Source organism: Salvia hispanica, chromosome 3 (genome assembly GCF_029641045.1).
Source record: "Salvia hispanica isolate PSC_SH4W2 chromosome 3, Shi_PSC_v1, whole genome shotgun sequence".
Classification (NCBI taxonomy): Eukaryota; Viridiplantae; Streptophyta; class Magnoliopsida; order Lamiales; family Lamiaceae; genus Salvia; species Salvia hispanica.
The window spans coordinates 49460127-49475532 of NC_142694.1; the positions used below are offsets into that span (position 1 = coordinate 49460127).

The following is a 15406-nucleotide window of genomic DNA, read 5'->3' on the forward strand; positions in this document are numbered from 1 at the left end:
CGCATGAATGAGCCAATTCATCTGCCTCATCCATCGGCTGATCACTGAGCTTTGAAAAGATGGAACTCCCTTCATTTTGGCCAATTTATTCTTCTTTTGAGGCATTTTCTTTTTCAGTCGGGCAGACACTTCTTCCTTCATCTCATCCACGCCTTGTTCATCTTCATCGTGATTCATTTTGGATTGCCCTCGGGTACAGATGGAATTTCTTGACCGATACCACTCTTTAAACTGATAGCATTGATTCTTTCGGGTGCACGATTGTCTGCTCCTGAAATTGAATGGTAACAACATTAGCAATTTGACTCATCTGAGTCGCCATGTTCTTCATGTGTGAGCTCAACTTCTCCATGGTTTGCTCTAGCTTGTCTAACCTCTGGGATGAGCTTTCTATGAAAGCTCCAGATTTTCCGATGAAGGAAATCAATAACTCATCCGTAGAATTCTTCTTTGGCTCCTCAATTACTCCATAAGAGATGGAGAAATCATGCGAGGGTTGCTGAGCATGGTCGGAATATCCAAGTGATAAGTTTTTAGTGGACCTGGTTATACTGTAATCATTACTTCCCATTTGATTGGGTAGTACTCGTCAATAGGAGTCATGAACATAGAGGGTTGGGAATCCGTCCACGAAGGGCCTTCGACCATTGATGTTTCAGGAACCATGGTGGACATCGAATCACACGCCTCCCATGAGTATATGGGGATTGGAGAAAGATGGGTCGCAATAGGAGTCATGATCGACCCCTCCGAGGTGTCGAAGGTCTACTCCGGCGTCGAATTCGAACGAGGCCAGGGTGGCAGTGGATTAGGGTTTCTGAGGGGTTGAAATCCATTTAAGAGAAAGTGAGGAGGACGAGGAGGCGGTGGTTGGGACGCCTTTTCCGGCGGCGGCGGTGAAACGAATTAGTGTTTCGAGAGGTTGGGAGCGTGCGAGAGAAAGAGAGTGATAGAGTGAGAGTGATGGAGTGAGAGTAAGAGTGAGAAGGGAGGTGGGTGGGGGTGATTATTTGATGGCAGAGATTAAATAAGTGAGAAGGGAGAGGGTAATTAAATTGTCCAAATATAGTAAGTAGAACCGAGACTCCTATTCTCGGACGGACGGAATCGATAAAACGGGACTCCTATTATTGGACCGAGGGAATATTTCATTAAAAAAAAACTTATTTTATGATCATAACTAGCATACCACGACGAGGTAGTGATATGTTCCATTTTCATTTTTCTAGAACACGAGAAGCACCCATTCTTCTGAAATCCTCGCGCGCAACTTTTATCAAACCTATTTTAAATCACTTTTCGAGTATTTAATTTGATTCCACGTATAAAAATCAAAACTCTATTTGAATATAGTGTGGATCATACTAACATTCACACATAGGGTAGTGATCAATTGTTAACTTATCATTTCATTGCTAACTACAACTAATTTAAGGTTATATAATTTTAGAAAACGTGTGGTCTACAATTTGCCACGTGTAATTTTCATTTTTATTAATTAAATCAAAAAAGATAAAAAAATCTCCAAATTAGGGTTTTGGATGAAAATGTCAATATAATGTTTTGAAAATATCAACACAATGCTTTGAGAATGTCAACACAATTTAGGATTGACATTGTATATGCTTTATATTGACATATTATCTTAGCTGCATTGACATTAACCTGTGTACGAAAAATACGAAAATTCTAGATTTTTTTTTTCAAATTTTGACGTCGGAACATATGCATGTAGTATATCGTTGGAATCCTTATAAAATTATCTTTAATTTGATACTCCATCCGTCCCACAAAGATTGTCCCACTTTGACCGGGCACGGGTTTTAAGAAATGTGATGGAAAGTAAGTTGAAAAAGTTAGTGGAATGTGGGTCCTACTTTTATATATTAGTTTTATAATAAAATGTGAGTATGAATGAGTTAGTGGAATATGAGGTCCACTTACAAAAAATGGTAAAAAGTGAAACGGGACAAACTTTGTGGGACGAAGCAAAATGGAAAAATGAGACAATCTTTGTGGGACGGAGGGAGTATATGTTATATGAATTTAAAGTTTTGGAATTTCTTTTAAAAGTTAGTTATAACTAACTTGACATTAATACCCCTATTGATATTTTTTGGAATTAATCCTATGGCCTTACTGACGTTTTTTTTGTTCATATTGACATTTCGTGGTTGATAATCTAGGCATTTAGTTTAAATATCTAATAACTATTATTAAATTGTATGTAGCAATTAAGCATTGGATTAACAATATAACACTCCTCTTTAGTCTTTACACGTAAATATAAGTCCTTATAATTTCTGTTATACATTTCAACTAACTAAAATTTATTTACAACATTTTCAATGCTACAACGACTCTGTTTCTTGTATATACAGGGGCACTCTTCCAAGCCAGATCTCTTGGCATTTCTATACAAAATATATACGCAGTGGAAAAACTTAATATTTCTTCGGTAATTCGTTCTTTTCGCTACGTTTAATCGGAAGATCGCAATCTATCATCCCTTATGCATATGAAATGTAATCTATTGTTCATCCAATTTGAACAGAGAGAGGGAAATTGGCGAATTTTCGAAATTGGGATTTCTGATGCAGACTGAATTGAACTGAGAGGATAAAACGGTCACCGGAGATGTCAGGCGGCGCGCAGGGAGACCTTGTGGCGCGGGCATTCGATTCGATGCTCAAAGAATGTTCTAACAATAAATACAATGCTCTTCAATCCGCCATTCAGACGTATTTGGGTGCGTTTGTATCTCTACATTATCTAAATTAGGCCTCTCTTGCTCAGCATTTGGGGCTGTATGAGATAAATATACATGGAGTGTTTCTTGTTTAGTTTATCTGTTTATGTATTTTTCTGTGTTTGTTTGGTATGCCACACTTGATTGAGTTTCAGAGAGTAGTTATGTTTGGTGCTTGATTCTCTAGGAAGTGGTGTTGTGGAATGCATGTTTTGTGTTTCTGAATGTGAGCTAAGTACTTCATTTTAAAAGGTTGAGAGGGAAACAGAAGCTCCATTATTCACTTGTGGAAAAACAAGTACTCTCTCCGTCCACCAATACAAGGGGAGTTTTGACCCGGCACGGGTTTTAAGAAATGTAGTAGAAAGTTGGTTGAAAAAGTTAGTGAAAGGTGGGTCCTACTTTTATATATTAATTTTATAATAAAATGTAACTGAGATAAAGTTAGTGAAATGTGGGGTCCATTACCAAAAGTAGTAAAAAACAAATGAAAAGTTTATTAGTGGACGGACGAAAATGGCAAAATGAGAACGTTATTGGTGGGTGGAGGGAGTAAGTTATAGTGAAATTAGAACATGTGGCTACTTATCCTCCTTGACTGTTTTCCATCTTTCACTTATGTATTTTCTGTTTTTATATTTTTCATCTGTGTATGCTTTTCCTTGGCTACTTTATTTCTGCATGCGGGAATGTGTTCCTGATTTATTCATTTACCAATTTGTATTTGGAGTGGTGGTGGATCCATAAATTGTGGCGTTCTCTCACAAGAATGCCTTATTCAGCAATGTTTTGGCAGATGTTTCACATTTTCCTTCTGTTATTGTGAGTTGAAATATCTCATATGTTCTTCGTTGTCCTTTGGTGCTCCAGCCTATAGAAAGGATTTCAATCAGCAGTCAAATATTGGTGAGAAGCATGATTCATCCGCAGCTCCAAAGCAAAGGTGTTCTAGCGACAGTGAGATTTAGGTTTTGGTACTCTTGCAAATAATGTTATGAAAATATCATCTTTTTCGAACTGCATTTGCTAAATAACTGGCTTGGATGTTGACCTTGGAGGACCTAGGTATCCAGTTGACTGAAATGGGGAGCAAGAATAATCAAGTTTGAAATGTGTATCGATATACATCTGAAGTTATTGTTATTATACTAACCTAAGGGAAGATATGCAGGTCCATGAGAGTCTATATATGGATGTATACTTTATATATACATAGATATGCCAGAGTGCTATATAGGTTATGTGATGCTCAAAATATAGACGTCCATCAGTAGAGAACTTAATTGAAGTCATGTGCCTTCAGAACATCAGTGTTGTAAAATGTATATCAAGTTATGCATACGTCAAACGATGAGTTAATGTTATGATGATTGACATATCATTGGTTTTCATCATGGATCACTAAGTTTGTCCTCATACATCCCCGATACCTTATGTCATACTATGTTTGGTTGTGAACTCTGTGCTATGTCTGAAATTTGGTCTGGAGAGAGAGAATTTAGATTAAAAGTAATGCTTGTTTGATATACATTCTCAAATTATGCGTTGTAGGAGAGAGAATTTCAAGGGGAAATATAGATGTGTTTTGCGACATTAATTGTTTTTGATAAATAATTGTTTTACCCTGCAAATAAGCACATTTCCAAAAAATGATTCCATAGTGAAGGGTGGGATTATTTTGGCTATACACAACAAAAAATAGCTCTAATTGTGGCTGTTGATCGTAAGAAATGGGCCTCTAGTTGGTTCTTTGTCCACCTTTGAAAAAACGGTTAATATCTCTGTATTTACTGCAACCCCGGTTCTTTATCTATGTCCCATGTAGTTTCAATTTGTACAATTAATTTTTTTTTCAGTGGCTCATTAGAACCTGACTCTGGAGTTGAAAGAAATGAGGGAGCTGAATCGGCTGCTAATGTCGAACCCACAAGCAGCCGTGGGTCAACCACAGCAGCAATGTCAGATGTTGCTGGTCATATGCAAGGACGAGCATATGCTGATCTTCTTCTGGATCCCCTTAAGCTTGCCTTTGAAACGAAGAATACTAAATTGGTGGAACTTGCATTGGATTGCTTTCATGTAAGTGCTCCATTGTTCATAGTTGTTTAGTTTATACTTCATAGAAGCTCTATAAGGGCTAGGATATTCACAATTTAATACGTGCCAACATGAAAGTTGATATTGATATTTCGTGTTGTACAGTTGATCACATTGCACCTCTAGGGCATGCCGATTTATGTTTTTACATTTATAAAAAATCAATACAAATAATATTGATCTCTTATCGCTGATTGCATATCATGTTTAATATCTCTTCCACCGTAAAGTATCAAGGATTTTTCATGAATAAAAAATGTTATGGATCTAATGCAATTTGTTAAGTTTCTTCTCATATCTTTTTTTTTAAATGCAGAAACTCATTGTGTTCAATCATATAGAAGGTGATCCTGGTCTTGATGGTGATAATAATTCAAAATTATTGACAGACATCCTCAACATGGTTTGTGGCTGTGTAGATGATTCGACACCTGACAAGTACATGTTTGGACACATTAAGAAGCTTTCTGCACATTTGACATTTTCCTAGTATAACCATGAGAAAATAAAATGCAGTGTCACTCTTCAAGTAATGAAAGTGCTTCTTTGTGCTATAGCATCCACGAAGGTTCGAGGTATTTCACTTTATGGTCTCAATTATTGTTCCATTGTCCTAACATGGGTATAATTTTTCTTTGAAACCCCATTTCCCCAAATATGTGTAAACATACAGTTGAGACTTGTCTCAAGAAAATCTATATTGAATTTCTTCACTAAGATTTTTTGCCCGTTAGATTATATGCTGTAATATTTTGATCTATTCTTATGCAGTCCACGGTGAGCCGTTGCTGGGAGTCATCAAAGTTTGCTTTAATATTGCTATGACTAGGTACCTTTAATATTATTTCTTGATTTGTACGACTTATATACATCATCTAGTGCTAATACAACCTGGCATGTTTAGCAAGAGTCCTATAAACGAAGCAACAGCGAGGGCATCTCTGACACAAATGCTCAGCATAATTTTTAGACAAATGGAAAATGATGTGGTATGAGATATATTCATATACAAATTCTTTTGCATATTGAGAACATAAATAGAGTGATTATACATGAAGAAACATATACGTCCTTTTCATATAGGTATCTCCGGAATCTCCTAGAACCAAAGATGCTCAAATGGAGGACTCAGAAGTGTCGCTTAGTGATCATGATGATCCAAAATTGACTTCAAATGACATTATATCCGTGAAACATTTAGATAGTACATCCATTGGGGATGAAGAAATTCAGAGTCTTGTTGGTGGCACTGACATAAAGGTATATCACATAAATTGACATGTTTACTTCTTTTTCATGCAGTTTGATGTTATGTTTGTACATTTTCTTTCCTAAGATTCTTTAAGATTTGTGTTTAGAAATCTCATATCTGCAATTTGGTTAAAAATCCTCTCTGTATAGGGTCTAGAGGCTGTCCTTCAGAAGGTTGTGGATCTTGAAGATGATAGTAAACTTGAAAGGTACAGTCGCAATAAAGATTTGCGTAAGTGGGATACGAATTCCTTGTCATGCTCGATATGCAATTCCTTAGTTTAATGAGTATTTATCTTCTTCCTGAAAACTGCTAATTTCTTTCAGAGGAACGGGTCAAAAGAGCATGACTGTTGCACAAAATGATGCTTTACTTCTTTTCCGTACTCTCTGTAAGGTTTGTCATCTGGATGGAACCATCTTACATTTTATTTACCCCTAAATTTTTTCTCTACATATTTTGAATTAATCTAGCAATTTGTTCACAGATGGCTATGAAGGAGGGTAATGATGAAATTACTACCAAGAATCGTATTCTCTCTCTTGAGCTTTTACAGGTTAAACTTTCTCTTACCTCCGTCTCCCCCCATTCCCTACCCTAAACCCCAAAAATCTGTAGAATAGGTGTAAATTAGGCTTTTGTTGGTGCAACAGAGTGTAAACATGTTATTTTGTTCTTTGATAATTTTGTTACAGATAATGGGGGAGATATTTGCACCATATCATGATGATGTTCCACTGTTAACTGAAGTATATTAATAAAACATAGTTTATGTGGATTTATAGGGTATATTGGGTGATTGTGGCATTTCAATCACAAAGAATTCTCAGTTTATTGATTCATTAAGAGGTCACCTTTCATTTGCACTACTTCGGGCATCGGTTTCCCAATCTCCTATCTTATTTCAGGTAAGCTATGGTTGTGCTTTGATACCCTTAACTTATTGCGTTAAAATTCTAATAGTTTTGTTTCATGTCTTGCTAGCATGCAGTGGGGATTTTCGCAGTTGTTTTGTTGCGATTTAGGGAAAGTCTCAAGGTCAAACAAAATTCACAAACATTATTCATCTTGTCTTATAAGAAACAAAATACTTTGTTTCACTTGCCCTCTCAACTTGAACATATTAATTCTCTTGCAGGCTGAAATTGGAGTTTTCTTTCCCATAATTGTTCTGAAAGTTTTGGATGGATCAGATCTTAACCAAAAGCTAGTTGTACTCCGGTATGCTGTCGTCTTTCGAAACTAATATTGGAATATAGGCATAAGGTGCACCATCAGGTCGCTCGAGTTCTTGCTCTGCTACCTTGTGTCAATAGCAGCTGTTGGCTTTTAATTATCGTTGATAACAATTGGCAGGGCAGTGGAGAAAATATGCAAGGATCCGCAGATGCTTGTTGACCTCTTTGTAAATTACGATTGCGACAATGTAGCACCAAACCTATTTGAAAAGATGGTATATGTTTTGTGATATAGGTTTATTTTTTCACTCCGTATAACTTCATCATCGTGTGATCTCTTTCTCATCTAGGTAGCCAATTTATCCAAAATTGCTCAAGGTACTCAAAATGTGGATCCAAAGTCATCTACCGCATCCCAGACAGTATTGATTAAAACATTATCTCTTCAGGTCTAACTCGACCATTGCCTATCATTAAGAGAACTAACTTTTACGTTGTCGTTTATATTCACCTATACCTGCATGTTTTGTTGCTCCAGGGTCTTGTGAATATTCTCAAATCTCTAGTAATTTGGGAGAAAGGGCACAGAAAATCTGATAATCAGAATGAGGACAACAAATCATCTGAAGGTGTGGCTAGAAGACTGGATGGATCAAAAGGTACAGAAGAATCACTTAGCAATTTTGAGGGGTTAAGGGTTTATAAGTCCACTGTAGAAGCTTCTGTCTCTGAGGTATGTACATTTCTGCTAGTTCATTAAATAGGGGTAAAAGTGCCTAAATACAAGAACTTTCACTCAAATTTGGTTTTGGACCTGAATCAAAAATTTTGCGTCCATACACACAAGTTTTCAATTGTTCCGATTTTTAGAACAATTGTCAATTTCGGCGAATTGATGTCATCATGGCTAACGGAAGTGGAAAATGTAATGACATCTTGACTACCTGAAGTTCATTGATTGTTTAAGCTATGTCGTAGACCTTTTGGAGGTCCACCTCAACATTAATTTGGAGGCAGCTAAAAATCATGTGAAAAATTGAAAGTTCGTGTATTTGGTGCCAAATATGTATCATGTGCAAAAAAAAAATTTGGTGAAAGTTTGTGTATTTTGGCTCAATCATCTCTATTATACTCCGTATATCACTTGATGTGCAGTCCATTGCTAGCAATGAAACTATATAGCTATTTCTTTTTTTTGAGTAATATGTTCTATCTATTTAGAGGACTTATACTTTTGATACTCACAGTTCAATGAACAACCAGCGAAGGGCATAGAGCACTTAATATCCAGTCAGGTAGTGGAGAAGAATCCAGCTTCAGTTGTCCAGTTTCTTCGGCACACTCCTGATTTAGACAAGGTAGATATGATTCTTCGCATTTGCTTATTTTCTCTTAAAAATGTTTTAGCTTATAGAATCTGATTTTTTCAGGCTATGATTGGGGAGTACTTAGGTCAGGATGAGGAATTCCCCAATTCTGTTTTGCATGCGTATGTGGAATCCATCAACTTTTCTGGAATGAAACTTGACATTGCAATACATGAATTCCTCAAAGGTTTTGAACTTCCAGGTGAAGCACACATGATTGATCGCATAATGGAGACATTTGCAGCACGGTAGGCATTGTTTGTTGTAGCACCACTTTCATACGAAGCATCCTATCACATAATTATGAAATATTATGATGCCAACAGAAAAGTTGTTTATTCTTTGATGAGAGATATATCTTTTTTCTGCAGCTACTGTGCCGACAATCCTGGTTCATTCATGGCTGCAGACACAGCATATGTGCTTGCTTATGCAATTATTTTGCTTCAAGCTGACGCTCACTATTTAACGGGGTGGCCAAAACTTTCCAGAAGCGATTTTATACACATGAATGCCAGTAGTGCTGAAGAATCTGCTCCTCAAGCACTCTTGGAGGAGATCTATGATAACATTGTTAAAGAAGAATTAGTAATGAAAGATAATTCAGTCGACTGCTTGAAAAACAGTAAGAATAAATTAGAACTAAATGGGAGACGCGGCCTTCTCAGTGTTCTCAATCTGGCCTTTCCTAAAAGGATTTCCTCAGTGGACTCCAAGTCCGAGAAGGAGGCGGTTCTTAATGCGATACACGCTGTAATTAAGGACCAAGGCGACAAAAAGGGGGTCTTTTACACGTCAGACAGAATTGAGATTTTACATCCAATGGTTGAAGTTGTAGGATGGCCATTACTAGCTACGTCATCTGTTGTCATGGGCGAACCAGACAACTCGATGAGGATTAGCATTTGTATGGAAGGATTCAAAGAAGGTATACTTATAACATACGCCCTTGGGATGGACACCATTCGCTATGCATTTTTGACGTCGTTACTGAGGTAATTATTGATTCTAGTCAACTTGACTTCTCAAGCATTGCCTATTAATTACCAACTTATTTTCATTTTATCACGCAAAGCTATCTTAGGATTCCTGGCTTTCTTATCAGCTTGAAATTAACAACATAAATGGCAAAAGAAATCATCTAAGTTTTTTTATTTGGAGAACTTTTTTTTTGAGTTTCAACTCATACACACACCAACACATGCACTGAAGGTGACTCGAACCCCCAACCTATTGGTGGGAGGGGAATAGTCGTCTTACCAACTAAGTTGCGCTTCGTCACTTGTTTATACATTCATGTTTTTATAAACAAACTCTTGACTTGTTTATTAATCTCTGAGGTAGCATAATGAATGGAAATGTTTTGCTTGGAGGTATTCGATTTGAGGAAAGGGTTTTGAGTGATCAAATCCATCAATACAATTCCGAATATAGCTTAACATTTGATACTATTAAAAGGGGCATGTTAAAGCAGCTGTACACCTAAGAGTTTCTGGTATGCTTTGGCCGTTACAAAAGATTTATAGTAATAGCTTATAAATGAACTGCAGGTATAATTTCTTACATGCCCCTAGAGATATGCGTGGAAAAAATATAGAAGCTCTACGGACCCTTCTTGATCTGTGTGATACCCATATGTATGCCCTTCAAGACTCTTGGTTAGCCATTCTCGAATGTGTTTCACGTCTCGAATATGTCATTTCATGGCCTGCTATGACTGCGACTATCGTGCAAGGAGAAAATCAAAACTCTAGAGATGCTATTCTTCGATCTCTGAGAGAGCTCTCAGGAAAAGCAGTGGAACAATTGTTCTCGAATAGCGTCAAACTGCCCAGTGAATCAGTGGTTGAGTTTTTCACCACTTTGTGTAATATATCAGCCGAGGAATTAAAACAGTCACCAGCTCGTACTTTTAGCTTGCAGAAGATTGTTGGAATTAGCTATTCCAATATGACTCGCATACACGTGGTAATTTGATCATACCTAACAATGCAATGTTCTTTTCCACTGATTTTTTGATTTTGTTGAATGGTCGTTTGTCATATATTTACTCCTCATTTCTCATGAGGACGTGAGAACACTGCACCTGAACTTATAACTGCACTAAAAAATGGGCTGAAAATGCAATGACTTTATATGTTCAATGCAATGTTCTTGCGTTCTCACAAATACGTAGTTTTCACGAAAATATATCTATATATATATAACCAAAACACGAAGGTCATTTTTACCCACGTAGGTCATTGTATATAGTTTTTGGTTCATTTTAGCAAGGATGGCCTAAAATGTTCTAACAATGACCTCTGTATTTTTTAAGTCCATATTTTATAAAATGACCTAAAAATGAACTAACAGTGACCTACGGGTTACCTAAAAATGACAGTTCTGCGGTTTGTCATTAAGATGAATACTTGTTTTGATCATAATCCTATTATATACAGTTATGCACACATACATTTTCTTGCAATCTGGGACGATTATGGTCCTAATTGCTCTATTTTCAGGTTTGGGCTAGAATATGGTCCATCTTGGCACAACATTTCATCTTTGCTGGGAGTCATGCTGATGAAAAAGTTGCAATATATGCAATAGATTCTCTACAACGACTCGGAATGAAATATTTGGAGCATCCTGAGCTTGCACACTTCACTTTCCAGAAAGGAATTCTAAAACCATTCGTTGTACTCATGCAAAGCAGCAAAAGTGAATCCATAAGAAGACTCATATTAAATGGCATAGTTCAAGTATGTTTGCCTTGTATTATCCGATCCTTTTCAAATTTTATTGTTGCTTTTTTCGATATCGATGTATTTGAGTTGAATTAAACAGATCATAAGATCTAAAGCTGGAATTTTAAAGTCCGGATGGCATAGCATTTTCATGATTTTTACTATTGCTGCCAACGATGGCCTGGAACCAATAATCGAAAGTGCATTCGAGAACGTTGAACAAGGTTTAAAACCGAACATTCTCTCTTTTCTGAAATTCTGCATGTTTTTAGAAATATTTCTGTCTAACAAAGGGTGCTGCAGTTATATTGGAGCACTTCGATCAGGTTATTGTTGAATGTTTCATGGATTTCGTGAACTGCCTGATTGGATTTGCCAACAATAAGAGTTCTGTCGAAGTCAGCTTGAAGGCTATTGCTCTCCTCCGCATATCTGAGAATCGTCTTTCAGAGGTGTGGCTTCAAGTACTTACTAATAGGAATGGTATTGTGGGTTTTTATTTAAATTTGTTATTTTTATCAAACTTTCTGCTAATACATCTAGCAATTATTTTTTCTTCTTGTTTTCAGGGCCTTGTACCAGTCGGTTCTCTGAAATTCGTAGAAGGCTCAGTTGACGAAACCCGCAAATTGGCCGAGCATTATTGGTTACCCATGCTGATCCGTCTTTCTAAGCTCGTATCTGATCCAAGATCAGAGGTCAGTAATGGTGCACTCGAGGTTTTATTCGATTTGCTGAACGAGAGAGGAAGCAAATTCTCATCATCATTTTGGGAGAATATTTTCCAAGAAATCCTTTTCCCGATTTTCGATCATGTGAGACATGCTGGAAAAGAGAATCTTATGTCTTCTGTGGAAGAGTGGCTTCGTGAAAGCACTATTCACGCTCTCCAGTTGCTGTGTGACCTTTTCAACAGTTTTTACAAGGTAGATCAAGTTGTTTGAGACATATATTTATGTCACGATTACGACTATGTTATTAAACTTTTCTTGAAAATTCGTTTACTTTAAATGTTTGATTACTGTAATTACTGCTGCTACTGAATGTTGCTAGGAATGTGTACTTGAACTACTACTACAACTACTAATATAAAATTGTACCATAAAATTAATGTGTTTGAAGATGGAGTCATGATAGTTGATATTCTTTTAATGTAGGACGTGTCTTTTATGCTGCCGCAACTGCTCAGTTTACTGTTAGATTGTGCAAAAAAACCCAATCAATCCGTGGTGTCCATGGCTTTGGGTGCATTGGTTCATCTGATTGAAGTTGGAGGGCACCAGTTCACCTCCGAGCACTGGATTACTTTGTTGAGATGTTTGAAGTATACTCTCTCCCCCACACACAAATGAGTGCAATTTTATTCCTTGTTTTGTTATTAAATTTACTGATTGATTCTGAGCAGAGATGCTGTATATACATCTCAACCACGAGAACTTCTCTACGAATTGAGTTTTGAGAATGGGAAGTATCGCAAAGTATTATCGGGAGACTTGGGCAGCTGTACCCCATCTGGAGATATATTGTCTAACAATCATGATGCTATCCACTCTAACGGTGCGGTGGGGACAGCAAACAGTGATGAGAATGTACTTAAACAAAATCAAGAAACGATGCATGCAGTAGATATGGAAGGATCTCAAGGTTAGTGGTACAGTAATATGTTTATATAGAATAATTATCAGTAACTACTACCAGATGAAAACAGTAAAAAGTGTTTCTGTAGGCTTGCCATCACCAGGTGCCAGAACTACGGAAACTGGTGGTGGAACCCTTAAGCATAGCCAAACATTTGGGCAAAAGATTATGGGGAATATGAGGGACAACCTGTTTATGAGAAGTTTTACGTCGACACCAAAGAACTTTTCATTTGATGCAGCACTGGCATCTTCTCCATCCAAGGTTTGTTTTTCCAATTTTTACGTTTATTATAAGTAATCATTCTTGATTACATCATGTTCTATTTTGGGAAAAATCATGGCACGTAAAAGATGGTGCATGATATTTTCTTAGCTAATGGATCCCTGCCTTCATTTGTTAAAAAAATCGACCTTATAATTTGGGTGTAGTTTCCCTATGCAAATAAGGAAGCTAATGCCAAAGAAATGGAGGAAAGTCTGATTTTGGGAACCATTAGGAGCAAATGTGTGACGCAGCTGTTACTTCTAGGTTCGATTGATGGCATTCAGGTACTTGTCTCTTTTGTGCAATTATGATCATTTGTTTTTCGGTAGATCTTGTCTCTGTTACTTGCCTCGATTTCATGTCGTTCCCCAAACTTGCTAATGTACGATCCTTTATAATGGGAACATAACTGTTGCCTCCTGCTAATATCATTGGCTCGATGCACTTTTTCGACTTTCAGAAGAACTACTGGAACAAGCTGAGTGCAGATGCGAAAATCATGATAATGGAGATCTTGTTCTCGATCCTTGAGTTTTCCGCTACCTACAACTCATATACCAATCTCAGATTGAGAATGCAGCAGATTCCTACGGAAAGGTTGGCTAAAACGAGCACTCGACTAGGAAACTTAGAATTTGGCATGTTATTACACGGTTACTCTCCTATGAAGTGAGTTTTTGAAATGTGGAAACCCTCCCCTCGACAGGCCTCCATTAAATCTTCTCCGCCAAGAGTTAGCTGCAACTTGCATCTATCTGGATATCCTGCAAAAGACAACAGCAGCAGTCGAAGTTGAAGACGAACAAGCGGTCAAAGAAGAGAAGCCTGAAGGCATAGCTGAAGAAAAGCTGGTCTCTTTCTGCAAACAGGTGCTAAGAGAAGCATCCGATTTTCAACCTAGCACGGAGGAGACGGAAAACACGGAAATCCATCAAATTCTAGAACTGCGTGCTCCTATAATCGCGAAGGTACACTATTTTCTTAATTGTGAAGGGAAAATTATAATCTCATTTGATGCAATCTAATCCTTGTTCGATTTCTAAGCTTAATATTGTGGTTTTCAGGTAGTGAAAACTATGACTGTGATGAATCCCCAGATTTTCAAGGATCACCTCAGAGATTTCTATCCTTACTTTACGAAACTCGTATGCTCTGAACAGGTAAGCTCCCTTCTGCAAGCTCTATTTTACGTAAATCAATCGGACTTATAAGATGTAATGTTTTAAAAACTTATAAGTTGTCAAAATGTTTGGATAATTAAGCTTAGAAGTTAGAAAGAGAACATTGATTAGAGATAGAAGATCCCAGGTTGACATAGTAGAATATATATTGGACAATAGCACTTATTTTTCATAAACTGATCATGAAAAAATATGAGAGCTTATATTTCAAAGCATATAAGTTGTTAGAGCTGATAGATTGTTTTAAAGAGCTTATATCAAATGAAATATCATGAGGTTGAATATCACCATTTCTTCCTAGCTCTAGTTCGTTGCATACTGCATAGGGCTCGTTTAAAAATGTTGTACCAGAACTAGGTTTGATCAATGAATGGCCGTTGTGGTTTCTTCTCGTACACATGACACGATTCCTTTTGCAGACGGAGGTTCGCAGTGCGGTTGCAGATCTTTTTAACACACAACTCAGCATGATGTTGCTGGTCGGGGAGAAATTGTAAATTCAAATACGACTACAGCCATTCTTTCTTCCCGTGTCCAACTTTTTTTTTTTTTTTTTGTAAAATTTACTTCATTTTATACCTGCCTCAGGCCATATGCAGAATCATACTAGCTTGATTGATTACGTGGTCATGTAGGTTTGGATAAGTTGGATTTTTCATGTAGGATATATGATTATTTCGACACATTTATATTCTGCATTATTGTAAAGAATTTTCTTGACTTCAAAATTTTACCGAGCTTGTCGAGTTTTGTAGCAAAAAAAATGTCAAAAAATAGGCAAAATAAGCAAAGCGTTCAGAATTGATGAATTTATGGAATATAATGAGTGTGATTCGGTTGAGTCAAATCTGAATCCTCCGGAGAGTGTGACTCAACCGAGTTACTAAAGTGCACAAAGCGACTTGGTTGAGTCAGTCGTCCGGAAGGAGCAAATCTTAGATATAAACT

General features: G+C 37.0%; 1 protein-coding gene across 3 annotated transcripts; it reads left to right on the top strand.

The window, feature by feature from the left end:
* Window positions 1-2329: 2329 nt before the first annotated feature.
* On the top strand, window positions 2330-15198 carry LOC125208981 (brefeldin A-inhibited guanine nucleotide-exchange protein 5-like). 3 transcript variants are annotated; one of them, XM_048108535.2, is made up of 34 exons: window positions 2330-2458; window positions 2555-2749; window positions 3620-3692; window positions 4606-4828; window positions 5163-5284; window positions 5363-5421; window positions 5618-5675; window positions 5751-5835; window positions 5930-6106; window positions 6248-6306; window positions 6425-6494; window positions 6586-6654; window positions 6884-7006; window positions 7083-7136; window positions 7237-7319; window positions 7455-7551; window positions 7627-7725; window positions 7815-8009; window positions 8524-8634; window positions 8707-8891; window positions 9015-9638; window positions 10194-10611; window positions 11148-11387; window positions 11473-11596; window positions 11676-11824; window positions 11942-12298; window positions 12530-12696; window positions 12778-13016; window positions 13099-13274; window positions 13442-13561; window positions 13738-13874; window positions 13984-14245; window positions 14342-14437; window positions 14878-15198. In XM_048108535.2, the coding sequence occupies exons 2-34, from the start codon at window positions 2638-2640 to the stop codon at window positions 14953-14955; spliced, it is 5241 nt and encodes a 1746-aa protein (XP_047964492.1). In that variant the 5' UTR covers window positions 2330-2458; window positions 2555-2637; the 3' UTR covers window positions 14956-15198. The 3 variants fall into 3 exon arrangements, with proteins under 3 accessions (XP_047964492.1, XP_088924597.1, XP_047964493.1); XM_089068471.1 differs by having other exon boundaries at window positions 13460-13561; XM_048108536.2 differs by lacking the exon at window positions 2330-2458 and having other exon boundaries at window positions 2567-2749; window positions 3620-3717.
* Window positions 15199-15406: the final 208 nt, after the last annotated feature.